The sequence below is a fragment of the Manis javanica genome, chromosome 1 (genome assembly GCF_040802235.1).
Source record: "Manis javanica isolate MJ-LG chromosome 1, MJ_LKY, whole genome shotgun sequence".
Lineage (NCBI taxonomy): Eukaryota > Metazoa > Chordata > Mammalia > Pholidota > Manidae > Manis > Manis javanica.
Window position 1 is genome coordinate 122,168,305 of NC_133156.1, and position 24,912 is coordinate 122,193,216.

General features: G+C 40.1%; 1 protein-coding gene across 1 annotated transcript in view; it reads right to left on the reverse strand.

Moving 5' to 3' along the window:
* The window catches only part of SLC1A3 (solute carrier family 1 member 3), a 76,013-nt gene that overhangs the window by 8,831 nt on the left and 42,270 nt on the right, over positions 1-24,912 (reverse strand). Inside the window, exons 4-6 of the mRNA XM_017658664.3 lie at positions 7,531-7,735; positions 4,759-4,801; positions 1,694-1,986 (exon numbers count right to left, since the gene is read on the reverse strand). Coding sequence (XP_017514153.2) covers positions 1,694-1,986; positions 4,759-4,801; positions 7,531-7,735 — 541 coding nt within the window. The remainder of the gene's footprint in view (positions 1-1,693; positions 1,987-4,758; positions 4,802-7,530; positions 7,736-24,912) is intronic.

Here is a 24,912-nt window from a genome sequence, read left to right on the forward strand (position 1 = left end):
TGTGCATGTATGTACTACCACAATCAGGTTATAAGTATTCTAATTAAGTAATTATTACTCAGGCTGCTACTGGGTCATTTGTAATCTTTCTCCTGGAGACTTGGCAAGAATGAACAATGAAGAGATAAAATGAACTTTACATATTGAAACAATCCTGGTTGTTCAAAGATCCTACTGACGGTCTTTCAATTCCTTTTGTCTGATGTGTGCAGTAAGCTACAACCAAGCTCACATTACCAAGAACAGAGAGGCCAATCACCTGCAAAGAGACACGTCTGCTGGAACTATGGAGGACTTACTTCAAATTGAAAAATACAATGCTCCTTTTAAAAGTTCTTTAAAAACACAGGCCAGGAAATTGTAAGAGTACCTGTTTTCAGAAATGTAATAACTCAATGTTGAATGTTCAGGCAAATGTACAGCTAGAAATGCTACATGTGAGGTTCATTCAGTGGCCCTGAATGGACTTCTTTCATGAAAGAGGTGAAAGGTGGAGGCATTTTAATAATATGAAGATAAATGTCCACTTTCAGTGCTGCCAGGATTTCAAAGGAGGGCTTCTTTGCAGACCATGTTCTGACCAGTCTTTGTGTCCAAGTTCATATCCATTTTGTATAAACTCCTGAAAATAGATTTTTCTGGGCTTTGGTGGCAACAAAGACAAAGGATATTTTTAATCACGGTGAGTGCTTTTCTTAGAAATGGATGCCTTTCGCCTCAGGTGCCAAGAAGAAGTCTGGATTAAAAATAAAGGATAAAGGGAAAGCAAGCCCCGCAAGAGGCTTAAACCAATCAAAGGCTTCTCTCCCAGCTGGAGAACAGAGTTTACTTTCCAAGGTCAGTGTTGCTCTTTGGATTTAGTCTTTTCCTTTGTCCTGTGCTCTCAACTTTATTTGAACGAAGTGTTGTTATAAACTGTGGCTTGGCATTCTGTAATACTTCCCATGAGTATTGCATGAAGCAAAACTGCCACTTACATTTTTTTTTAGGGCTGAAATGGATGAGAGGGAATCTCAGTTTCCTAAAGGTCAAGGGGCCTCTACATTTGATTTACCTTCTACTGGAATGCTGTTCTCTTGGCACTTTGTATGGCTAGTTTCTCCTGGTCATTTAGATCTTAGAAAACAGTGTCACCTTCCCAGATGCTTTTCTGCACCATCCGAGGCAAATATTGTGCTTCTTCCCCAGTCACTTTATTTTGCATCACATCACATAAAATCTGCTGTTTTGTTTTATTTATTTTTTCATAGCACTTGTGACTAAAGCATGTAGTTGATGTGTTTATTTTTTTTGGTCTCATTTAAAAGGATGTAAGTTCCAGGACATCTTTGTTTTTTTCATTGCTATATCCGTAGTGCCTAGCATAGATGCTTAGCATTGAGTAGATGCTCATTAAATATGTATTAAAAGAATAATTAAATAGATACAAACTGGAGAAATAAAGAACAGGATCCCATCAGCACTGGAGAAAAAGTTGATGCTTTTTAAAAACAAAGCAATGAATTTATTAGGAGAGGCTTGCAGACAGGTTCAAGGCCATGACAAGCCCAGAAAGTCATTGATTTTCTTGGTTACCTGAATGAGCTCATTGGAATAGGCCATCCTGCCTGGTGGCATCTTCCTCAGTACAGAACACATGTGAATGGCAATAAGCATCTTGTGCATAGCTTATATAGCAAATGGAAATACATACCACATTATCACTGCTACCAGTCTCATGATGGCTTCATTAAGAGAATCAAAGAACTCTCTCAGGGCCTGCCCCTGTTCCTTCATGTTTCCAATCACAAATCCAAAGCACATGGAGAAGACAACTAGTCCCAGCGCATTGACCCCATTCACAGACCCTGGAACAGGAACCAACTCCTCTGTGATCCTTGTAAGAGTCTCCATGGCCTCTGACACATTGTTTATCACAGCACCCACAAGCGTTTCATTGGACTGGATGGGCACTTTAAAACTTCTCTTCTCATAGTTGGTTTTAAACTTAAAAAGAAAAGGCACAACAGGGATTAAAGGTGATTTTTGTTTTTTTCTTTATATTTTTCTGTTGTCCAAATTTTCTATGATGATAGACATTACCTTGCAATCAGAATATAGCGTTATAGATGGTATCTCTCATCTATCATTGATCTGATCTGTGATAGACCTCTACTACTTCCTCAGCACAGATACACAGACACACAGACAGAGATACACACATACTGTAATAAATAACAAATCATAATAGGAAATAATAGGAAAGAGGTATTATCTGGTTGAAGATATCTGGATTCAACATGCACACATGCTTTTGCTTTCCTCTGGACCCTAATAAAATGACTATAATGGGCTTAAAAGAACTTTATAAATCCAAATATTCACACTGGTGCCTTTACTCTCTTTGGGATCAAGCTGTGGGGCCATGGACATATTGCTTAACACCCTTTTGCTAATATTCCCCAGCTGTGAAACAGGGATCCTGGGCTGGTTCTCCCTCACAGGGTTGTTGTGATGGTTAACTTAAAAAAGAATGTATTAGAATGTCTTACACATTTTAAAGTACTAAACTAATGCTGGCTCATGTTGCTCGATAATAAAGCCCTTCAGGGACTAGAGATTTCAGTGAATATTAAAGATTTAAGAATCCTTAAGCAACAGTCTTCAAGGCATTTCTGATAATACCAGTTCTTAAGGAAGGTACCTGAGGGTGACAATCTACTTCTCAAGTTTATAGAGGAGCTTCTCTTCTTGCTCAAGAGATGGTCTTTTCCCCCCAGCTCCTGCAGAGGTGCTCCAGACAGAAGATGCCAAGTTATTACTGTGGCCATACAAAACAATCAAACCTACCCTTCTACGATTTTGATGGGAGTTGAGTTCCTGGCTTTCATATTGATGGTAGTAAGGCATCAGAGAGAGTCATCATGTATGGATGTGGACTGGATCTAGAGTCTAGGGGAAGCAAGCACAGCTGCACATGAACTGCTGGGCCATTTCTCTACCAAGAATAAATGGGAGACTTTCTTGTCCAATGGGAAACTGCTCTTCCCAAACAAGGACATGGGTAGCTGTCAGTACTGTAGACATATCTCTGAACAATCAGTGGTACTGCTGGTAATTTTAAATAACAAATAAACTGTCCCTTTTTGTCTCCAATTCCAGTCAGCTCTTAAACCTCTATTCCACTAGGGTGCTTGTGCATTTTATGGATTGTCTAGGGTAGGTTTTCCATCCTGATTAGCCTTTCCTACACCTCCTACTCTTCCCACTTAGACACAGTGTATACTCTACACAGAAACTGCAATGTCATTTGCATTTTGGTTGAGGATAAATAGATCTGGGAAAATGCATTTGCTTTGCCTTCAAAATTCTGTAAATGCAATCCAAAACCAAATACAATAAATCTGCATGAGTCAGCACTTTTCCCAGTGCTGCTGGAAATCAGCATTTTTCATGCCTCCCAGTGCTAGCTGACTAACTGAAATAGTCAGTCCCATGGTGCTGGGGTTGGTGGGTTGGATTGAAAGGGGTTTATTATTCATGGTTACAGTTGTTTTTGAATAATGAAAGTTAGATTTTGGCCTGTCTGGCTTTTTTTTTTAAAGAAAGGATTCTGTTTGAGTTTTACAGTGTATGCATGTATTACCTATTAAAAATGGTCAATAAAATTTTTTTAAAGAGAAAAAACAAAGAGTGACTTATTTGTGTAAAACTTGGTCCTCCATGAGGTCGGGGTTTTGTTTTGTTTGTTTTACAGATCCTAAGCAGAAGGGTTAGAGAATTACAACAAGGTTCAAGTGACACTATCTGGAGAAATGTTTGGGAACTATTATTTAATCCAGAATGTCTAACTGTTTCCTTTTTAATTTTGGGCAACAAGTCTTTTTTATTCAAGTGAGGTTAGAATGGACTTTACTAATTTTGTTCCCTAATACTACAATGTGTTGGTATCCACAATACAGAGAGCCAGGAGTTGATTAAATATAGGGCTAAAAGGGTCTGGGCCTCATTGTGCCCTCAGGTACGTATTTCAAACCCTTGATTAGCCCCTTCTAGGAAGCAGAATGTAGGAGCAAAAAGAGGATAAAATTTGGAGCCAGCACAATAGATTTGAAATCTGGGTCTGCTATTTATTACTTGTGAGATCTTGTACCTGTTACATGATGCCTCTGAATTATCATAGATGAGTTGCTTCATCAGTGAAATGATAAAATGATACCAATCATATTTATGTGAGGAGAAAATATAACATTAGTGCTTGGTACATAGTGGGCATTCAGTGAATGATATGCCATTCCTCTCTGATCTGTTTTCTCCTTTAGAATCTGTAAGACTCTTAGTAGATTTCCAAGAAACAATCTACTGATTTTTCATATCAGATCAAGAAACTTGAACAAACTCCCTAATCTTTAAAGCACATTGTCAATGTATCTCATATTGAGTTTGCTTGCTTGGTGGACTTTTGTGTATGGGATGTGGGAGTGGTGAGGGGGAAAAAGTCTGGTTAGCCTTCTTAAGAACTAACAGAGATTCAATGAGCTATTTGTATGCAAGACATATAGTGTCTGCCAGCTAACAAGACTTCAATATAAGGTAAGACCCTGCTTCCAGCATATGCCTCACCAAATTCACCAGAAAACTCTAGTGCTTCTCATCTGGTTGGTGAGAGAAGTGTTTCTCATTGCAGAAAAATGGAAAAAAAAAAAGATACAAAGAGGGTCCCACTCTGATATGCTAAGAGGATCTCAAGGGTGAATTAGTAAACTATAGACTGTTTACCTGTTTGAAGCAGGCTTCTACCAGGTTTGGAGGGAACATATTCCTGCAAAGAAAATAATAATCACTTGAAAAATTTCCCAAATAATAAGTTTGCTCCTTAAAACTTTCACTGTGTCTAAGGTAAAGATTGCATTCAACTAAGCAGCAAATGGAAATAGAGAAAGATTTTGGTGGATTTTATGACTTGAAATGGGAAAATGGGACATACTGTCATTTCTAAGTGTGGCCCATGTAGTTCCTATTTCTCAGGGAAGTCCCAAATTCAACTCATCTGTCCTTTTGTCAGACAATGGGATTTTGTTCAGACATTATATCATCAACCCCGTTGCTCCTAGGAAGAAGCAGAGTGAGAAGTGGCCGTTGTGGTATTGTGCCACGTGTCAGGGACCAAAGGGTCTGACGAAATGTCACAGTTGGACTGTGGAATTTTGTTCTCCACAAAGTCCTCCCAAAGGCCCTGAGAGGAATGGGATATTGACTTTGAATTGTTGGAACTTCTGAGGCTCACTGGTGACCAATGGGGAAATGGCCCACAACATTTGAACTTGAAGCCCACGTGGCAGGGTTTGTCACTTCCTCAGAGCAGTGTCTGAGATCCTGGGGGGAAGGGATAAGGGGCAACACTTTAGCTGGGGAGTCTTTAACCAGCTGTGTGACCTTGGCAAAGTCTTGGCACTCATTTAGGTCTCAGATGACTTATCTGTTAAAGAGGAGATTGGATTAAACTATCATTAGGGCTCCAAGACTGACAAGTGTGAGAGGACACCAGGTAGTGGAGGGCCCAAGAGTCCAGAAGTTGCATGTTATCAAAGTCATATTTTAAGGTTATAAATTCTTGTCTCTTTTTCCCTGTTACCTAGACCATCCTGTTTCCTTTTCCTTCTCATCTCTGTTCTGTGGGTCCATTTCTACAAACCTTGATAGAAATGTGAATTCAGGAGATTCCAAGATAATGCTCAACCCCAGTGACTGGGTGGAAGCAGGTCAGCCACACACTTGTCACTGGGGCAAGGAGGGGCAGAAACTCAAAGCACTCTGATGGATCAACCAGACTGGAAATGACAAGATCCCAATTTTTCCAATAAGGAGTAGCAATTATACAGAAAACATAATAAAATACTTCTAATCCAAACTACCTGAGGGTAAAGTTCATGAAAAAATGGTGAAAAGCCTAATCAATTGTATGAACTAAATTAAGTCATAGTTCTCAGGTGACAAGTTGGTATGAAATCATGTTATGGGGTGGCTTGTCACCTACAGATAATTGTGATTAATTTCCCAAAAAGGGTTTTCCAGAAGAGGCTCTGAGGAACTGGGTGGTACTTACGTACAGATGATACGAAGTCACTCGTGGTGGGGAGCGAGAGGTGCTGCTGAAGAGAGCCTTTGTTGTCCAAATAGCTCTTGAATCTACCTGCCACAGACCCATTCCTTGAGATGGCATGTGAAACCAAGTCCCTAGGAGGAGTTTCTTTTAGGTGACTAATGGGAACCCTTTACAGTATCTAGGACTGGCAAACCAGTCACCATGGAAGTAAGTTGTAAAGAAGGTGGAAAAGGGCTAGTTTTGGGGAGGACAGGCTGGGTGGGCGATGTGGTGGAGGAATGCCACACCATGGCAGATCCAGAAACCTGTGCTGGGATAGCTTCCATTTGCACTTCTAGATCCACCCCCATTCTGCTCTGTGCCCTGGGGGGGTGGCTCCTTGGAGAGTAGCAGGTAGATTTTCTTTCCGTCTGGCTTCTTGCTGGGCTTGCCCAGTGGGAAGTGCTGACAGATCACAGGGCAGTGGATGTAGCTATTCCTCCAGCTCTCTCTCTCTGACAGGTTGGGCAGCAGCTCCCTCCCTCCAGATTAGAGCTCCAGCTCCTATTCTCAGGGTCCTCTCCCAAGGCCACAGCTCTGCCTGAGTTTCAGCAGCAGCTCCTTTCCTTTGTCCCTCAGAGCCAGGGTGGCAAAAAAATTGCTCCTCTTTGCTGTCAGTTCCCTGGTACCTCACCACGCCCTGTAGGCTCCGTAAACCCTGCCCATAGCTTTGTAAACCCTTTTCAGTGATCCTTTTGAATATGCAATGTTTCCTGCCATGATCTGACTGATGCAAGGGCAGGTATAGAGAGAGAGCAAGCAGGAAGGTGCCAGGATCAAATTTAGGCTTACTTCACAGTTCTTTGTAAGATCGACTCTACCATCAAGTCAGTTTCAAGCATTAGATAAGACTCATTTGTAATCAGTGTATGGTTTGTACATACAGAAAAGATCCTTTAATCTTTTATTTCTGATCTGCCAAATCCTTTGTTTATAAACAGTAAAAACAGGCAGTTGGACCAGGTATGACCAGCTGATCTCTTTTAGACAGAAACTATTGTGTTTAATGGATGATGACAGAGATCACAAGTTCTAAATTAGATTAGTCCAATGAACAGGTTATACCTGACTGAAAATTAGCCTTAAAGAGCAAGACTTGAGAAAAGTAGGTTAAGAATTATTAATATTCCAAGATAAGCTGCACAGTTGAGGGGCAAACTGAGTGATCAGATTCTGAATTCTAAAAGCAGGGCTCTCGAAGTCTTTCCTCACCTCTTTCACATGAGATCAGAAAACGGATCCTTACTTTAATTTCTGTTAGAAAGAGATACATATGTGACCCTCATTTAAATCCCAGCAAGGCTAGTTCGGTTGGACACCTCTTCTGGGGTTTGATTAGCTCCTCAAAAATAAGAGGGATTGTGTGGTCAAAATATACCCAAAGGGATGGGCTTGCAAGGACATACCTGATCAGGTCCAGGAAGGCGTCTGCAGCTGTCACTTGTACAATTTTGCCTTCTCTGTGCATGTTTTCCTTTGTGCCCTTCCCGGGATGGATGATGATGACAATGATTATGCCAATCACCACGGCAATGATGGTTGTAGTCATGTAATAGACTACAGCTCGCATTCCCATCTTCCCTGATGCCTTACTATCTAGGGCAGCCATTCCTGGTGAAGGCAAACAAAAGGAGAATTTCAGGAAGTCAGTCCAGAGAATTCTCCAGAGGAAGGTAATGGGAACAGTATTTCCTTCTACATTTCCTTGCCCTCATCCTACCCAGCACTCGGATTTTATACAAGTTATGAGAACTTGTCAACAGTTTACTCAGGGCGTCATAACAGGTGAAGGGAAAAAGCCATCGAATGGCTAGTTATGAGCTGTGTCAGGAAACACACGATCACTCATTGTCTGCCTCAAGAGTTGATTTCACATGGCTCTCTAATGATTTGAAAGGGCAACAAATTCTTTCCTAGGTTGGAGAAGCTAGGAGTTTGAATAGAGAAGATTTTGTGTGTGTGTGTGTGTGTGTGTCTGTAGATGAAGAGATACTTTAAAATTTCTGGCAGCGTAATCTAAACATATCTCAAGCTCAAGTTCTGTGGTGACTCATGCAGATTAACTGCCATAAATTCTTTTAAAAAATTATCATTTTACATATGTCCTTGAGGGTCTTTTTTTGAGGTTTTTATGTAAATTTTAAGCTATTCTTCTGATCACCTACTGGTTTGTCTTCAATTTGCATTTAAAGTAGACATTGGGTTATAAGGCCAAAGTTCTCAAATAGTTTCTTTGCTGTTTCATTTCATCACAGCTAATTAAAATTAAAAGAAAGAATTATCGTGGTGTGTTTTTTTCCCACTCTCCGCCTGCCTCCACCTTGTTCTGCAGGCCTGGAGTACCTTATTTCATGGTAAACCTTCTTCCCCTCCTTCTCAGGGTATCTTCAAAGTCTACCTCAGGCAAGGTGTTTTCCTAGGTAAGAAAGAAGGCATGGCTTTTCAGATTCCCTAACTGCTCTAGCAAATGGGACACATCTCAGTGACTCTTTTGGAAATGACACAACTTAAGAGGCTTAGATCTCCCTCCCACCCACCATGGGGGAGTGGAGGGCAGAATTTATCCCAGAATCCACAGCTACAAGGCTATCAACTCTAGGAAATGGAGTTTATAGTTCGTTTTTTTGTTTTTTAAATGAAAACTCATGTGAAAGTTTTTTCTCCATACTTTCTAATTCTGAAATAGCCGAAGACAGCCATGAAGGCATCTTTTCACAATGAGCCCAGAAGGAGATTCAGTGATCCAATGGGAGGCCTTACCGACCTTTGCATATTGGCTCTTTCCCTTTGAATATAGGGAATAAAGAATAAAGCAACAGCTGCTATTGTTTCAGCCCAGGAAGGGTGTGGGGAGTATCTTCATTAACAGTACTCCATGTAGGTCCCTCCCTTAGAGGGGTCTGTGTCCCACACTGGCTGCTTGCCCACCCCTGCTTCTGGTCCTCCTGCGTCCTCCTCCTTCCCTTCCTCCAACTCTAACCTCTCTCCTTTGCTCTGAGCCTAGCTTGTAAGGCTAAAGGGACCCTCAGAAACAAGGCCATACTTTCATTACGGCAACAGCAGGACAGATGTGGACAATCTGTCATACAAGGACCTGAAATAGAATCGCTTTGATCCTGGTGGAACCAGGAACATGGAAGACGAGGTCTGGAAGACGACAGTGAGCAGGGAGTCAGTTCTTCCTCTCCCTTACCCAAACTCTGGGCCCATCTCCTTCCCCCAGCCTCCTGAACTTCAAGACAAAGCTTTATCCAGAGACTACACACAGATGTCAGAGTGTCTGGGGCAAGGGTAAAGCACTAAATCACTTTGTAGAAAAGGGAACTTAGGCAGGAAGAGCCCTAAATATTTTGGAAGGGGAAAGTTTTCATTGAGTCTTGTCACTTAAAATATATGGGAGAAAAGGGCTTTGGGGCAAGGGGGAGATAGGAGGTCATTTGAGTGTGTAGGTACGTGTGGGGCAGTATTACAACAATCGTCTAAATGCATATTTGAGGAATACATTCCAGGTCGAGTAATAAAGATAATGATCTTGACTGGCCTCTTTTTCTTCATTTGATCTGGGCTTAGCTAAACCAGCCTCATTCAAAATATACTGAGATCTTTATTATGAAAACAATCTGCTATCAGAATTAAAACCCAAAGAAATACTATATTGTACAAATGCTGCAAGTACCATGATTGGTCTTTCAATTACAACGACATGTTTGAATGTTTATATGTTTTGTATATTTTGAGTTAACTTTTGTGCTGGGCCACTAACTCACTCCCCAAATCCTACCTCCAACCAATGGCACATATTCATCTAATTTCATGACAACTGTATGTTCCAGATATTGTTGATACCATTTTAAAGGTGAAGATATGAGGCCAGAGAAGTTAAGTAATTTGTCCAGTGTTGCACAGCAGGATTTGAACCCACACTCCCAAGGGAATACCCTTTCTACCACACCACTCTTCTTATGCAGAAACTGGGAGTCACCCACATTTCACTTGCTTGTTATCCATGCTAGCTTTCTCTAACTTTCTGGCATTTGAGATGAGCCACCTGGCTGGAAGAAAATGCTATGGAGTGAAGTAACTAGAAAAACTGATATGTACCTCAGCTTATCCACCTTAAGGGGAAATGGGTAATATTGGTCACCAGAAAGACTAGCTAGAGATTATCAATGAGTACACATTCCTCACCATCCCCAGAGCATGTTCTCATGGAGTGCAGAGGGCCATGGATACTTGCTGGCTGTGGGCACATGGGTCATTTTCCTTTCTAGAAATCCACCCATTAATAACCAGTCATCAAGAAAGCAATCAATTAATCCTTTCTGCAAACCTATTACATGTTCACCAATGAGCTAAACATCTAAAGGAGATCCAACAAGACATTTTTAAGAATGTAGAAGATTAAGACTTGGCTTCAGACACCTAGGTATTATAGGCAGAACTTTGAAAAGAAAGGAAAGAAAGAGAAGAGAGCTTCTTGATGCAAATGGTTCTGGATACATTTACCTCTTTATTTATGCAGACAGTCTTTTGGTAATCAGTTTAGCATAACAAATATGCACGAAATTCATGGTATTTGGGGGTTTGGGTGGGAAGGGAGTGTTCCATAAATATGTATGTGGAACTCTGTAGGTCTGTGTTGTAAATTAGATTTCTTTGGTATAATATTTGGTATGCCTTCTTGGATAAATGAAATATGTATTCAGCCAAGTACTAAAGGATAACATATAAATGACATCAAGTTCCCAAGGCTCTATTATTTGCATGGGTTTTATTCTCCCATCTGCTAAAAATCTATGTCTTATACATTAATGTATCTCAGGATACTGCCCCCAATAATTCCTGTCTCTTTTTGAAACATGGAATTTAAAGAAGAAGGCTTCTGTTATGAATTGTTTTTCTACTCATCCTCTTAGTGTTTCTTTGTTCCTCTAGGGCCACTGGGCCAGTCCCAGAAAGGACAGAAAAGGCGGGATGGCAACTGCTGATTCAAGAATATTGTTTTGTTTCAGCTTTCATTTTATTTTAGATGTACTCCTCCACAATGTGCTTCTCAAACACTCATCTAATGAAAGCCTCCTGCTCTCAACCTTCTTAGAATTTCAAGATGGGCAAACTTACAGTAAGGAAAGCAAGGATGAGCTCTCATGTGTACAGTATTCACTTGAATATAAGGTGATTTTTTAATAAGAAAGTTAAAATCTAAAAATGCAGTATACTTCATATTTACAGGTTGAAAAATGGGCCCCCATTTCCTGAAGCAATGCCCACTGCTGGAGTCCTCAGAAAGGAGAATGGCAAGAGGGCCAAGGGTCTCCGAAGAAGGGCAGGGAAGGGGTGGGGAGTGAGCCCGAAGCAAACCACTTCAAATCTCTGTCTAAAACTAAATTGTTCTTTTTTCACTCAAATAGTTTCTTCTGGATTAGAAAAAGAAAGAAAGAAGCCCCTTTATAGATTAGATAAAAAAAAAATAAAGTTCTATGAGTTTTTGGGTTCTGGAACAGAAGGCAAATCTTTAAAATTAGGTTAGAGATTGTTGGTAATGAATGATTGTATTACAGTTTTCAAACACAATTAGTAAGCCGGTTATAGACCCAGAACTTAATTCAAAAGACAATATTACACTACTTAAAACTGATCTCAGACATTTTAGAAGCACATTCTTTAAAAGAAAAAATGGCACACTGATCAAGAGCATAGGCTCCGAAGTTAAAATACATGGATTCCACTTCTGACTCTGGTACCATATGATCTCTGTAAGCCTTAGTTTCCTCACCTGTAGAATGGGAATAATGAAAGCTCCTCATAGGGTGTTCACTGGTATTAAAGGGACTCCTACACAGGAAGTGTTTGGACAAGAAACTAATAATACCTATGTTGCAAGCTTAGGGAAAATTTACATAAATAGTCTGTACAAAGTAGGCCCTTGATAAATGCTAGTTATGGTCATTATATGTCTCTCTACTAGAATTTAAGTGCCAAGAGAGCAGAACCATCTGCTTTATTCCTGGATGTAGTTTCAGTTCCTAGACAGGGTCTGCACAGGAAGGCAGCCAGTACATACGTGATGACTAGTCATTCTTATCACTGGTGTTGTTGTTATGCTGGGTAGAAGCCACACACTTTGTGTGTTTCTTTTTTAACAGATTAGGTTGCTGTATGGATTACAAGTATTTAAGTTGCTTTTGGTTAAAATACTCTAAAATTCTGACTCACCAGTTTTGGTTGCTATTCCCCAATTAATCCAAAATAATGAGGTTCATTTTGTCTTGAAGAATGAGAGACAGATCTGGTGGGGAAAGAGTGACTCAGCATCTCCTGGAGCTTCATTTCCAGAGCTGGGAGGTCATTCATGGCAAGGTGTCCCCAGGTGGTCAGAAGGGCAAGGGCTGGCATACCTCTACTGCTCACTACCAGGAGCATGCCTCCCTCTTCCGTTTCCTACTCCCTTTCCCATTCCTGGATTATTTTCCTTCTTTTGCCAATATGATTCACTCTTGTAGGTGAGCCTAAAGAAGTAACTGCCACACTCCTAAATGTCCACATGTTAACAGAAGAATGAGCAAACAAATGAAAAAATAAAAGCAGAGAAGGGGATGGAAGAAAGGGGTGGGGTCTAACATGCTTATGATTCAGTTTATGAAATCAGTTTAGTGGGTCATGACTTGCATTTTTATGCATTATTGAAAAAGAATAGAATATATTGCATTTTGTCACCTGTAGTAAAGGCATTATTTTGTGTTACTTTTTTCAGCTGTTTGTGTATGTCTGTGTGTATGTGTGGCCAGGTCACAGTGTAAATTACATATATATTTTATTTGTAGATTCTGATTAAAAAAAAAGTCTGCAAACACTGCTCTATCACCTCCTTCTGTTAATCGCAGAGGCCTTAGAGAAGAACCACGAGTGATGGCCCCTTCCCCAACCTCGAGATGTGGAACCTTCCTAGTGTCTTTTCATCCTATGACTTTGGGCTGCCCCTATACCCATCTCACTTGCGGAGTCCAAGCAAATGAGGTGCTGATTGTTGGCATCTGGCCAGTTCATTTGAACAGAAATTTGATGGACATTGTAATGAGGCAAAAAGTTTTAGAAAAGGATCGCTTCATGGAATTTTGAGCGAAGAAGGCTTTTACTTTAATCAGAGATTCTCAGTGAAGAGAGTTAAATCATCTCCACAAAGATATCTGAGAATGACTTTGGAATTTACAGTCCATTAAACCACAAGTATTTTCACGTGGGCTTTCACCGCAGCTGAAGAGTTCCTCCTGCTGTGGCAGCTCATGCTCTCACACACCTTGACATCTTTTCCTGTAACACCGCCTAGTCTTATGAGGTCACACTGCCTGAGAAGGACAAGAAAGCTTCCTTACCAACTTGCTGCTGGTGATTGCCTATAATGTCAGGCAAACTGGTTTTTTAAATTGGCCCTTAAAACTGTCAAGAAAAGTCTTTCTTCAAGTTGTAGTGTTCCCTAGTACAATGAAGTGCAGAAAGGTAAGAGGGAAATGTTATCTTTTGAAAGAAAGCTTGTTAAATAGAAAAATCAGTGGAGCAGACAGCATTATTAGTAGCAGAAGAAGTCATGCAAATCACATTTTATCCTCAGTCTGGTAGGACTAAGTAGACAATCCCTTTCCCATTGAAAAGGGATATAGTCATCCCAGGGCCCTTCTCCTTAACTTTCGGGGTGGAGACGGCCCCTCCTGGGGAACCAGCTAGTGAGGTCCTCTGAGGGGTCGAGCTTTGCTTTCTCTGTGCTAGTCATAACCACCCAGTTAAGCAGAACAGAGCCCTGTGATCATCCCAGGACTGCGGTCTGCTAGAGAACCCACCACTGGCCTTCCTCTCACTCTCAGCAAGGTTCCGGGCAACCCTCCGAAGCGCCAGCTCTGAGATTCCCTTCTCAGAGGCCCACAGCTGCTGCCACGAGACCCACTGAGCGTTGATTTAGATACCCATTCACCCCATGCATTAGCCCAGTCTGCGCTCACGGTTTTGGAATGCGACTCACAATATGCTTTTTTTAAGAGGACCCAGGGAGTAATTCATCTTCTTTATGTGTGCTAAGCAGAGCAAAAGGGAGAGGCGAGCGGGACCCACGATGAGCTGGGGAGCAGTGATTAGTAACAGCTGACAGCCGCAGACCAAGGCCCTTTCTTTGGTTGCCTCGTTGTATCAGCCGAGCACAAAGGAATGGCTGTACTCTGGCCGAGATTTAGAAACCCAGGGCCACAGAAAATAGCAGCTAAAAGGAAAAGCAAGGGTTGGACAGCGGGGGGCAATAGGCTGACCAGACTAACTCTTGGTTATACCTGTGAAGCCTGGCTTTACAAAGAAACTTCTATCGTGTGGAAAGATGAGCCATCACGCAGTGGGGCCATCAACCATGTTGGTGATGTGAATGGGGAAAGTAGGTGACTTCATACCCAGTAGAAGGAGAAGCAGAGAGCAGCAAATTGCTTTGGTTTAATGAGAGGAAGTTCTTTGAAGGCCAGAGCTCAGCTCCCTTGCCTTTTTATACAAAAGAATCATGATATACAACCAACCTCTGGATGAGTAGTTTGCAGTAACCAAAATAGCCTTCTTTACTTTGGATAATGTTACTTGCTATGGAAAAGACCTTTATGTTCTGGGCTCTGTGCCACTCTTAGGAAGATGATGATCAAGACAGCACGTTTCCTAGCTGGCAGAATGCTAAATGGGACTGAATTCCACAACTGGGCCAGACTTGTCTGAAGTTAATCAAAAGGCATGTCAAGTTGACTGCAGAACATGTCAGACTCAATGGGTTCCCTTTCTTCCCAAGGAAAGCCTATCCCTCACAGAAGAAAAGCAGTTGAAAGCCTCATAGAAATGAAAGCAACATATGGACATTAAGAACCAATTTAACCCAACCCTCATTCCTAGAAGCAGGCTGTGACTCCAGGCCTAGAAATGAGGCTGGGGAGCAGCAGCTTCTTGGGGCCAAAGGAAATGTGCTCACAGTGTCACCTGACTCCCCACTTCATTCTTTGCCATTGAAAAATTCTGGAACCATAACCTAACCTGAGAACTCCAGAATGGACCTGGGTTAAGTTTGTTGCTTGAAATGGAAATTCAGGTATTTTAAAAAGATATGTTTATTATAAAAAGAGAGAAATAATTGAGAATAAAATGTGTTCACCTCAGTGATTTCTAAATGAAATCCAGAATGTACAATCTTCTATACTATATAAAAGAATAGATTTAAAAAAACTGAAGTCTATATTTTGGCCAGTTAAGAGAGTGTGTAAAGTTAAGTGGGGATAGAGCTGGGGTTGAGGAGAGAAGGACATGACATGCCTTTTGATCAACTTCAGGCTGGGGTTGAGAAGATTGTGGAGAGAAGAGAGTTGAAAGAATGACAGAGAGGAGGAGAGAGAAAAAGAGAAAGACAGGGAAGCTGAAAAGCAGAGAAGTATGGAATGGAGAAAAGTTCAGTCAGGTGTTTTTATCTCAGTCGGCATACTTCTTGGGCTGTGGCCGACACACACCCTTTTGATTCTGATTAGTTTTCTCAGCATTTAAAAGTTCATCGATTGTTCTTACCTAATCTGAAAAGGAATAGGCGCACCCAGGGAGTGGGAGATTAGGCCCCCAGCCACCCGACCCTGAACAATAAGGCAATATCACCTCACAAGTGAAAAAGAGCGCTGAAAACTCTGCAACTGGCCGGCTTCCCCGCAGGTCTCTGCCTTACATGTAGTAAGAGAACATTCTCTCCTCGAAACAGAAAAAGCTGCATTTTTGCCCCCAGGGCCAAAGGCGACAATGGCATTGAATTATTCCTGATGTATTCCACAAATCAGGGCGCAACACTTTTACAGCTTTTTTCCCTCTACAGAAGGGAGTTGTTTCTGCAATTTGACTTTAGTTTTATAACATCGATGTACATAGTTCCTATGTGTTTCTCAGTTTCATATTTTGATGTGTTTTTCAAGGGGTATCTAGGAATTCTCAAGAGCTTTCCAAGGACATTATGGGCAGTCCCTTACATCAAACTTCACTAACCTGAAAAGACTTCAGGATCTAGAGGGCTCCAAGGAAAGGACATGGAAGTGGAGTTCAGTTGATTTGAGACTGATGTTGCATGGACTGGATGAGTAAAATTATTCCTTAACTTGGAATTTAGGGATAAGGTGGGTAACAATGCAGCCACCAGTGTGGAAAACAACAACTGGTGGATGGGTACATTTGAGTGAATTAAGTGGTAGAAAAAAAAAAGAGAGAGAGAGAGAGAGACAGAGAGTAAACCAGGACAGTGTTCAAAAGGAATATGGGATAAAAGATTTATAAGTAAGGTAAACAAAAGCAAAACATTCATTTCAAATGAATGATTCAGCTATGACTGCTCCATCACAAGTAACAGAAAGAGGTGGTAGGATAGTGAAGTTATATTAGGGTAACGTGCTTCTTTTAAAAGTGGCCATATTAAATGTTTGCACAATTAAAAAATTTTCACTTATTCATGCATTTATTAAGGACTTTCTCAATGTTCTGGCCAAAGACATGATCATTAGGGTCTTTATGTATTTAGCATAATAAGTAAGACTTAAAAATATATTATTGTGAAACAGCCCTGAAAAAATCAAATGTGTGAAGTTATCCAGCAGAGTGATTTGGAATGGAATTGGGAGGAAAACAGGGAAATGTGTCCATATGTATTAGAAGGAAATGGTTGTAATAAGCTGTAGAGTTTGCTTGGTTTGAGTCCTGGCTCCCTCAGTAGCTTGTGACTGGTCAAAATCTGTAACTTCCTGGTTTCTCAGTAAATGAGGGGTAATAATAGTATTTACTTCACAGGGTTGTTCAGAGGATTAAATGATGCAACATGCGAAGCCTTAGAATATCTGGCACATATGAACTGGCCATGATGATGATGATGATGTTTTTGTTTTTTAAAAACATTTTTAACTCTGAAGGGCTCCTTGAAACAGCATTGTAAAGTGCAAGAATTTAAAAAATTAAACCCTACACTGCTAAGCACATGCTAAATGCTGTATTTCATTTAATCCTCCCAAACAACCTGTAAGGTGGGGACTGACAGTGGTCAATCCTCATTTGCACATTAGGAAACAGGGAGGTTAAATCGCTTGCTCAGGATCACTCAGCTAGTAGTAAGTGACATTGCTGGCTTCTGAGCTCAAGTCTTTCCACCTCCATGACCCACTGTTCTATCCCTACACCTACTGCTCTAGAGGTTTTTTGTAAAATTAAGTCTTTGCACTGGACTTGTATCAACTGCTGATTTGCATTTGATTTACCTAATGGGGGATTCTGACAAAAATCTGTTAAATTCATATTTTAAAGGATGCCATATATCATAGTAAAAAAGGATGACACACACATTGAAAAGTAAAGCAATAATGATGAGTGGCTACTGCCAAAGCTGCAGCCTTCACCAGAGTTAGCCTGACGTCTCACCGAACTGGAGAGACATAACATGCCAGCTTTATCAAGAAGTTGATGTACTAACAGATATCCTAAATCAAAGAAGAAAGAAAGAAAACTTAACCATGGATAATTACACATTGCAAAGGCCTTGGGTAATTCCTAGAACTCTCAGGGTTTTAGGTGAAGCTGAGCATCCTCTCCTCACCTTTCCCTTTAGTGTGTCATTATCAGATTTTCTCTGAGCCCGTCCATGATGGTGCTTAGCAGGTCCTAGGCTACCTCTTCATTGTTGTGCAGCTTTGATTTTTAAAAAAATGGTGCTTAGAAGTAACTGTAATCTGATTGCTAATAACGCCTTTCTCCTGAGATGAATTTTTGCTTCTGGAAGAACACAGAGCCAGTCTGGGCCACATTTACCAGAGGAGCCTTGGTCTTCTTTTCTTCACTAAATACACATCATTTCTCCACTGACCCTTATGTATCCTTATTTCCACATGCTCACCAACCTGTGATCCCTCCTACTGCCTATGAGTCAGTGCCCTCGTGCTCTGGTCCAAACCTTTTTCTTAGCTTCATTTCCTACTCAAACCTACCCTATTCTTCCAGGCAACCAGGACTGCTCAGTATGCTCTAGACAGGCCTTGAATTTTCCCGTCTCTGCATCTTTGCTTTTAAGGCTTTCTCTGACCTTGTCCTCATTTCTGGTGGAAATCCTACCACTCATCCAGCTCCCGAATTCCCACAGCACTTTCTTTGTGCTTCTTGGCTCCATAGTCTGCTTTGTTTTATAGTCATGTGCGTACCCTTTGGGCTCTCCACTTAAATTTTCATCTCCTTGAAGTTAAGACTGGCAATGTCTCTTCATATCTTTATTCCCCACTCTGGTTAGCACATTGCCTGCCCCAAACAGGAGTCCAACAGATGTATCTTGGATTAGATTCAAAGCCCTCTTGAGTAGCTACTCTGCTTTGTCAAAGTTGCTCCAGAGTGAGCTTGGAACTAAACAAATTGCTCCTGATACAGTGTGGCCAGTGCAGAGTACAGTGAACTATTAATAATTTACTGAGGAAGCACACAACTATATGCTTTTACCACCACATCTTACTGTTGGTTCATATTAAGCTTTTAGTCACATGAACTGCTGCCAAGCTCAGTTGCTTCCATCCTGCAATTGCACAACTGCCTTTTGAATCTAAATGAAGAAATGTACATTTATCTCCTGCTCAACTTCATCTTGTTGGCTTCCATCCAGCATTGCAGCCTATTGAAGTCATTTTGAATTGTGATCATAGGCATATGTGGTAGAAGCCATTCTTTTGGGGTTATATCAACCAAAAACATATGTAGATGCCTTCTAGGTCTTTAAGTTGTTGATAATAACAGGGAACAGGACAGGGTTAAAAAAAAAATACACCAGGGCACTATACCAAGTGTCTTTCCAGGTTGATATTAAACCTTAAATACTCTTTAGGTCTAAATGTTCAGTTTCAGATACACTCACTGTTTTATTAGGCCCTATTTTATTGTCAAAGGTATTACAGAAGACGCAGACATTTTCAGAATAACTAAAACAAATTGTATCAGGAGTTCCAGAGCCAAGTGTTATTATACAAAGGGAATGCTTTTCAAATACAAAAAGATTCCTTGTAATACATGAAACTTTTGCAAGATGTGTGTGAGAATGCAATAAGCCTGGCTTTGTAACTTTAGGAAATAACTCTCTTTTCCTTAAAGAATCAGTAGTAACAATCTAGAAAAATACAGTCTGATAAAATACCTTCTTTACTAAATGGAAATGTAATATCATCTGGGTAGAGATATAAATTCATCAAGGATTAATACAAACATAAATTATTAATATGAGAAAGAAATAGCATAATCATTTTAGGTTTCAGAGAAGTTCACTGGATCATTCTTTGGCAAAAAATTCTGGATATGCTACATTGATCTTTAAAAAGCCTATTATTTAAGAGCATATGCCTTTACTTCATCTTCACTTTTATTCCTCCCACAATAACACATCAGTTTGTGATTTTCAGGGTGCTAGTCCTTCAATTATAAGTATACATGATGATCTGTATTTATTGTTATTATGCCCAGTGGCTACTACAGGTATCACAACTCAATAGATATTTGTTGAATGAATGATCAATGATAAAGTCTGTAAATGCAGCAGGTGAGAATAATTAAGCAATTGTATTCAATCCATAAATCAATGAGTTACTTATGTAACATTTACCATAACAGGAGCTTTTCACTGCAAATAGTGTTGTGATATAAATGTACAAATAGTAGCTCCTACTCTCAAGGAGTTCTTTTGTTGAACAGACAAGTCATATTCTTATCAAATAATTAGACAAGGCATATTCTCACCAAATAATCACATGTTCAACCATATAAAACATTCAGGGCACAAGTATGGGAAAATTGTGGAAAATATTTAGTTCATGTGGAGAAAAGACTTTATCAAAGACAGTAAAATTAAAGCAACAGAGGCACTTTAGCATAAATTGATCCAGTACAAATCTAGAGGCTACAGCATATTAGGGGCTGCCTGGTACTACAGAGAGGGGGCTTTAGTGACAAATAGATCTGAATCCGAACACAGATTCAACACTTGCTAAAAGGGAAACCTTGAGAAGTTTCCTGGTTTGTAAAATGGAGAAAATAATAAAATGACCTTGCAGAAGTGATAACAGGTATGTGTGTTCAATGCCTGGTATGTCTTTTATACTCAACTGCTAGCAATTATGGAAGGTAAAATAAAAAATATCATTGGCCAATCAAAGAGTAAATCTGCAATCAAGATAATCATTCTACCAGTTTAAGATGGAAGAGAGTAAACATGATCTGAATGACAATTCCAATGTTCTCATACATCTTTGGCTACAGTTGTAAATCATACATTAGTTAATTATTGAGCATTTGCTGTGTGTCAGGCTCTTTCCCAGGCTAAGTAAATTATGTAGCACTGTCTCTAATTTGTACACATCTTAATGCTATGCAAACTCGATTATAGAGAACATAATACCACAGGGAATCTGCAAACACCCTTGGAAACCAAGTCTGTTATCAAAAAGCCAAAAGTAAATGTCTAAAACTGGGGCTAAGTCATGGCTCAGGACCTGCAGGTTTGGAGAGTGAGGCCAAGAAACCAAGAGGTTCAGTGATGTCCAAAATGCCACCACTAGTTAGTGGTGAGGCCAGAAGACAATGAAAGCTTCACCACGGCCTTTTGTTAATGCAAAGCAGTTTAAAGCTTTACTTTAACATACCAACTTGTACTGATTAAGTTTACAACAAATGAAGTTTTCCCTTTCTTAGAAGGTCATGATCTTTCTGGGCAAGCGGGTTTTTATTCTATCATGTAAAATAAATATTGTCTTCAATTGCTTACTCAGGGTTGCCAGCAAGAAGTTTTCTTGTTCCAAAACATGGACAAGCTGCATTGAGTGTGACTTAGGAAGCAGCGACTCGGCTGAAAGGAGGTAATGTAACACTATACAGTCTCTGATACTGGCTACCACACAGTGACAAAGCCAAGGTGCAGTCAGTGAAAATGCCGTCAGATGACCTGGGCCAAAACTGAGGAAATGATCCTCTCCAGGCACACCCTAGAAGCACAGCAAGGAAGGGCCTTACACTTGACCCTCTCCAGCAGGAAAGCCAAAAGAGCCTGTGAAGTTGATGTTCACAGTATTGAAGCAGAATCTAAGAGCGGCAGTAACCATTAACTTTATTCCAGTGCCTATAGTTTGCATAAAGCACACTTATAGCCATGATCTCAGCTGAACTCACCTTGGGGTTGCCTATGTGGAATGGAAGACAAATATATCTATCACTATCACATTATTTCCGCTTGATAAATGAGCCTTGAATAGCAAGGCAACTTCCTCTATAGCTAGTCAGTGCTGTGACTGGTAAACTAACTAGTCTAGTAGCTCCAAAGTTTGTGTTCTTAAGAACCAAACAGGGGAGATTAAAGATGGCAGCATGAGAGGAGAGACAGAGGCTTCCTCCTAAAACTGGATACAAATAGAAAATATAGTTGATGCAACTAATCCTGAGAGAGCAACAGGAAAGAGGATGGCGCCAGACTACATAGACCTGGAGAAAAGAGCAGACTTCACTGAACACGGTAGCATACTAAAGCTGTGGCCATGTGGGACCCAAGCCCTTCCCCCATCCCAGCTCACCTGCGAGAGGAAGAGAAACAGAGCAGGGAGGGAGTGGAAGGCCTGGGACTGCTGAATACCTAGCTCCAGAGATCTGCTCTGGGAGCACAAACCTACATTTCATGGTACTTTCATGATACTCGCATGACTACTGGGTTGAAAAGTTAATACAGGCACAATTCCTGGAAAGAATGAGATTCCAGCCAATTTTGGAAAGCAGGGACCCATACTGGCTGCTCTGGAACAAAAGCTTATATCTGTGTGCTCAGTCCACTGGTTCAGGCAGTGGAGACAGGCACAGCAGCCAGAAAGCAGGGAACAGCTCTTCCCTCTCCCCAGGCACCAATACTGCTCCCCTGCAACCCACGACATTGCTTCAGAGGCTGAGCAGCTCCAGAGTAGAGCTTCTGGACACTAGAGGGTGCCACATACAAATATGAAACTCCAAAGGAACCTGGTCCAGAGTAAAATTAATATAACTCCAGAGAAAGATTTAAATGACATGGACCTTATGACTCTTCCTGAAAGAGAGTTCAAAATAATAATCATCAACATGCTAATGGAGGTACAGAAAGATATCCAAGAACTCAGGAATGAATTCAGGTTGGAGATCCAATCGCTGAAGAGCATGATGGAGGGTATTAAAAGTAAGTTGGATACAGTGGAGGAGATGATAAATGAAATAGAAACTAGAGAAGAGGAATACAAAGAAGCTGAGGCACAGAAGGATAAAAGGATCTCTAAGAATGAAAGAATATTGAGAGAACTGTGTGACCAATCCAAACCGGAACAATATTCGCATTATAGGGATACCAGAAGAAGAAGAGAAAGAGAAAGGGGTAGAAAGTGTCTTTGAGGAGGTAGTTAGAGAAAGAAATAAGATCACATACAAAGGAAAGCCCATCAGGCTAACATCAGACTTCTCAGCAGAAACCTTACAGGCCAGAAGGGAGTGGCATGATGCATTTAATGCAATGAAGCAGAAGGGCCTGGATCCAAGATAACTTTATCTGGCAAGATTATCATTTAAATTTGAAGGAGGGATTAAGCAATTTTCACATAAGCAAAAGCTGACAGAATTTACCTCTCACAAACAATCTCTACAGTCTATTTAGGAGGGACTGCTATAGATGGAAGTGTTCATAAGGTTTAATAGCTGTCACCAGAGGAAATAAAACCACCATAAAGAAAGTAGAAAAGCTAATTACTAAGCAAATGCAAAATTAAATTAACTATCCCCAAAGTCAATCAAGGGACAGAAAAAGAATACAGAATATGATGCCTGATATATAAAGAATGGAGGAGGAAGAAAAAGGAGGAGAAAAAGAACAGAACTTTTAGGTTGTGTTTGTAACAGCATATTAAGTGAGTTAAGTTAGACTCTTAGATAGTAAGGAAATTAACCTTGAACCTTTGGTATCCACGAATCTAAAGCCTGCAATAGCAATAAGTACATACCTATCGATAATCACCCTAAATGTAAATGGACTGAATGCACCAATCAAAAGACATAGAGTCACTGAATGGATCAAAAAACAAGACCCATGTATATGTTGCCTGCAAGAGACTCACTTTAAACCCAAAGACATACACAGACTAAAAGTGAAGGGATGGAAAAAGATATTTCATGCAACTAACAGAGGGGAAAAAAGCAGGAGTTGCAATACTTGTATCAGACAAAATAGACTTCAAAACACAGAAAGTAGCAAGGGACAAAGAAGGACATTATATAATGATAAAGGGATCAATCCAACAAGAAGATATAACCATTATAAATATCTATGCTCCCAACACAAGAGCACCCACATATGTGAAACAAATATTAACAGAATTAAAAGGGGAAATAGAATGTAATGCATTCATTCTTGGAGACTTCAACACTCTACTCACTCTGAAGGACAGATCAACCAGAAAGAAGATAAATAAGGAGACAGAGGCACTGAAAAACACAATAGAACAGATGGACCTAACAGACATCTACAGAACTCTACACCCAAAAGCAACAGAATACACATTCTTCTCAAGTGCACAGGGACATTTTCAAGAATAAATCATATTCTAGGCCACAAAAAGAGTGTCAGTAAATTCAAAAAGATTGAAATTGTACCAACCAGTTTCTCAGATCACAAAGGTATAAAACTAGAAATAAATTATGGAAAGAAAATGAAAAACCCCACAAAAACATAGAGGCTTCACAACAAGCTCCTAAATAACCAATGGATCAATGTCCAAATAAAAACAGAGATCAAGCAATATATGGAGACAAATGACAACAGTAATTCAACACCCCAAAATCTGAGGGACACAGCCAAGGCTGTGCTAAGAGGAAAGTATGTTGCAATACAGGCCTACCTCAAGAAAGAAGAACAATCCCATATAAGCAGTCTAAACTCACAATTAATGAAACTAGAAAAAGAACAACAAATGAGGCCCAAAGTCAGTAGAATGAGGGACATAATAAAGATTAGAGCAGAAATAAATACAATTGAGAAGAATAGAACAATAGAAAGAATCAATGAAAGCAAGAGCTGGTTATTCGAGAAAATAAACAAAATAGATAAACCCGTAGCCAGAAGAGTATACACACATAAACAGAATCAGAAATGAGAAAGGAACAATCACTACAGACACCACAGAAATACAAAGAATTATTAGAGAATACTATGAAAAATTATATGCTAACAAACTGGATAACCTACAAGAAATGGACAACTTTCTAGAAAAATACAACCTTCAAAGGATGACCAAGGAAGAAACAGAAAATATGAACAGACCAATTACCAGTGATGAAATTGAACTGGTAATCAAAAACCTACCAAAGAACAAAACTCTTGGACCAGATGGCTTCACCGCTGAATTTTATCAAACATTTAGTGAAGACCTAATAACCATTCTCCTTAAAGTTTTCCAAAAAAATACAAGAGGAGGGAATACTTCCAAACTCATTCTATGAGGCCAGCATCATTCTAATACCAAAACCAGGCAAAGACACCACAAAAAAAGAAAATTACAGACGAATATCCCTGATTAACATAGATGCAAAAATACTCAACAAAATATTAGCAAACCAAATTCAAAAATACATCAGAAAGATCATCCATCATGATCAAGTTGGATTTATGCCAGGGATGCAAGGATAGTACAACATTAGAAAATCCATCAACATTATCCACCACATCAACAAAAAGAAGGACTAAA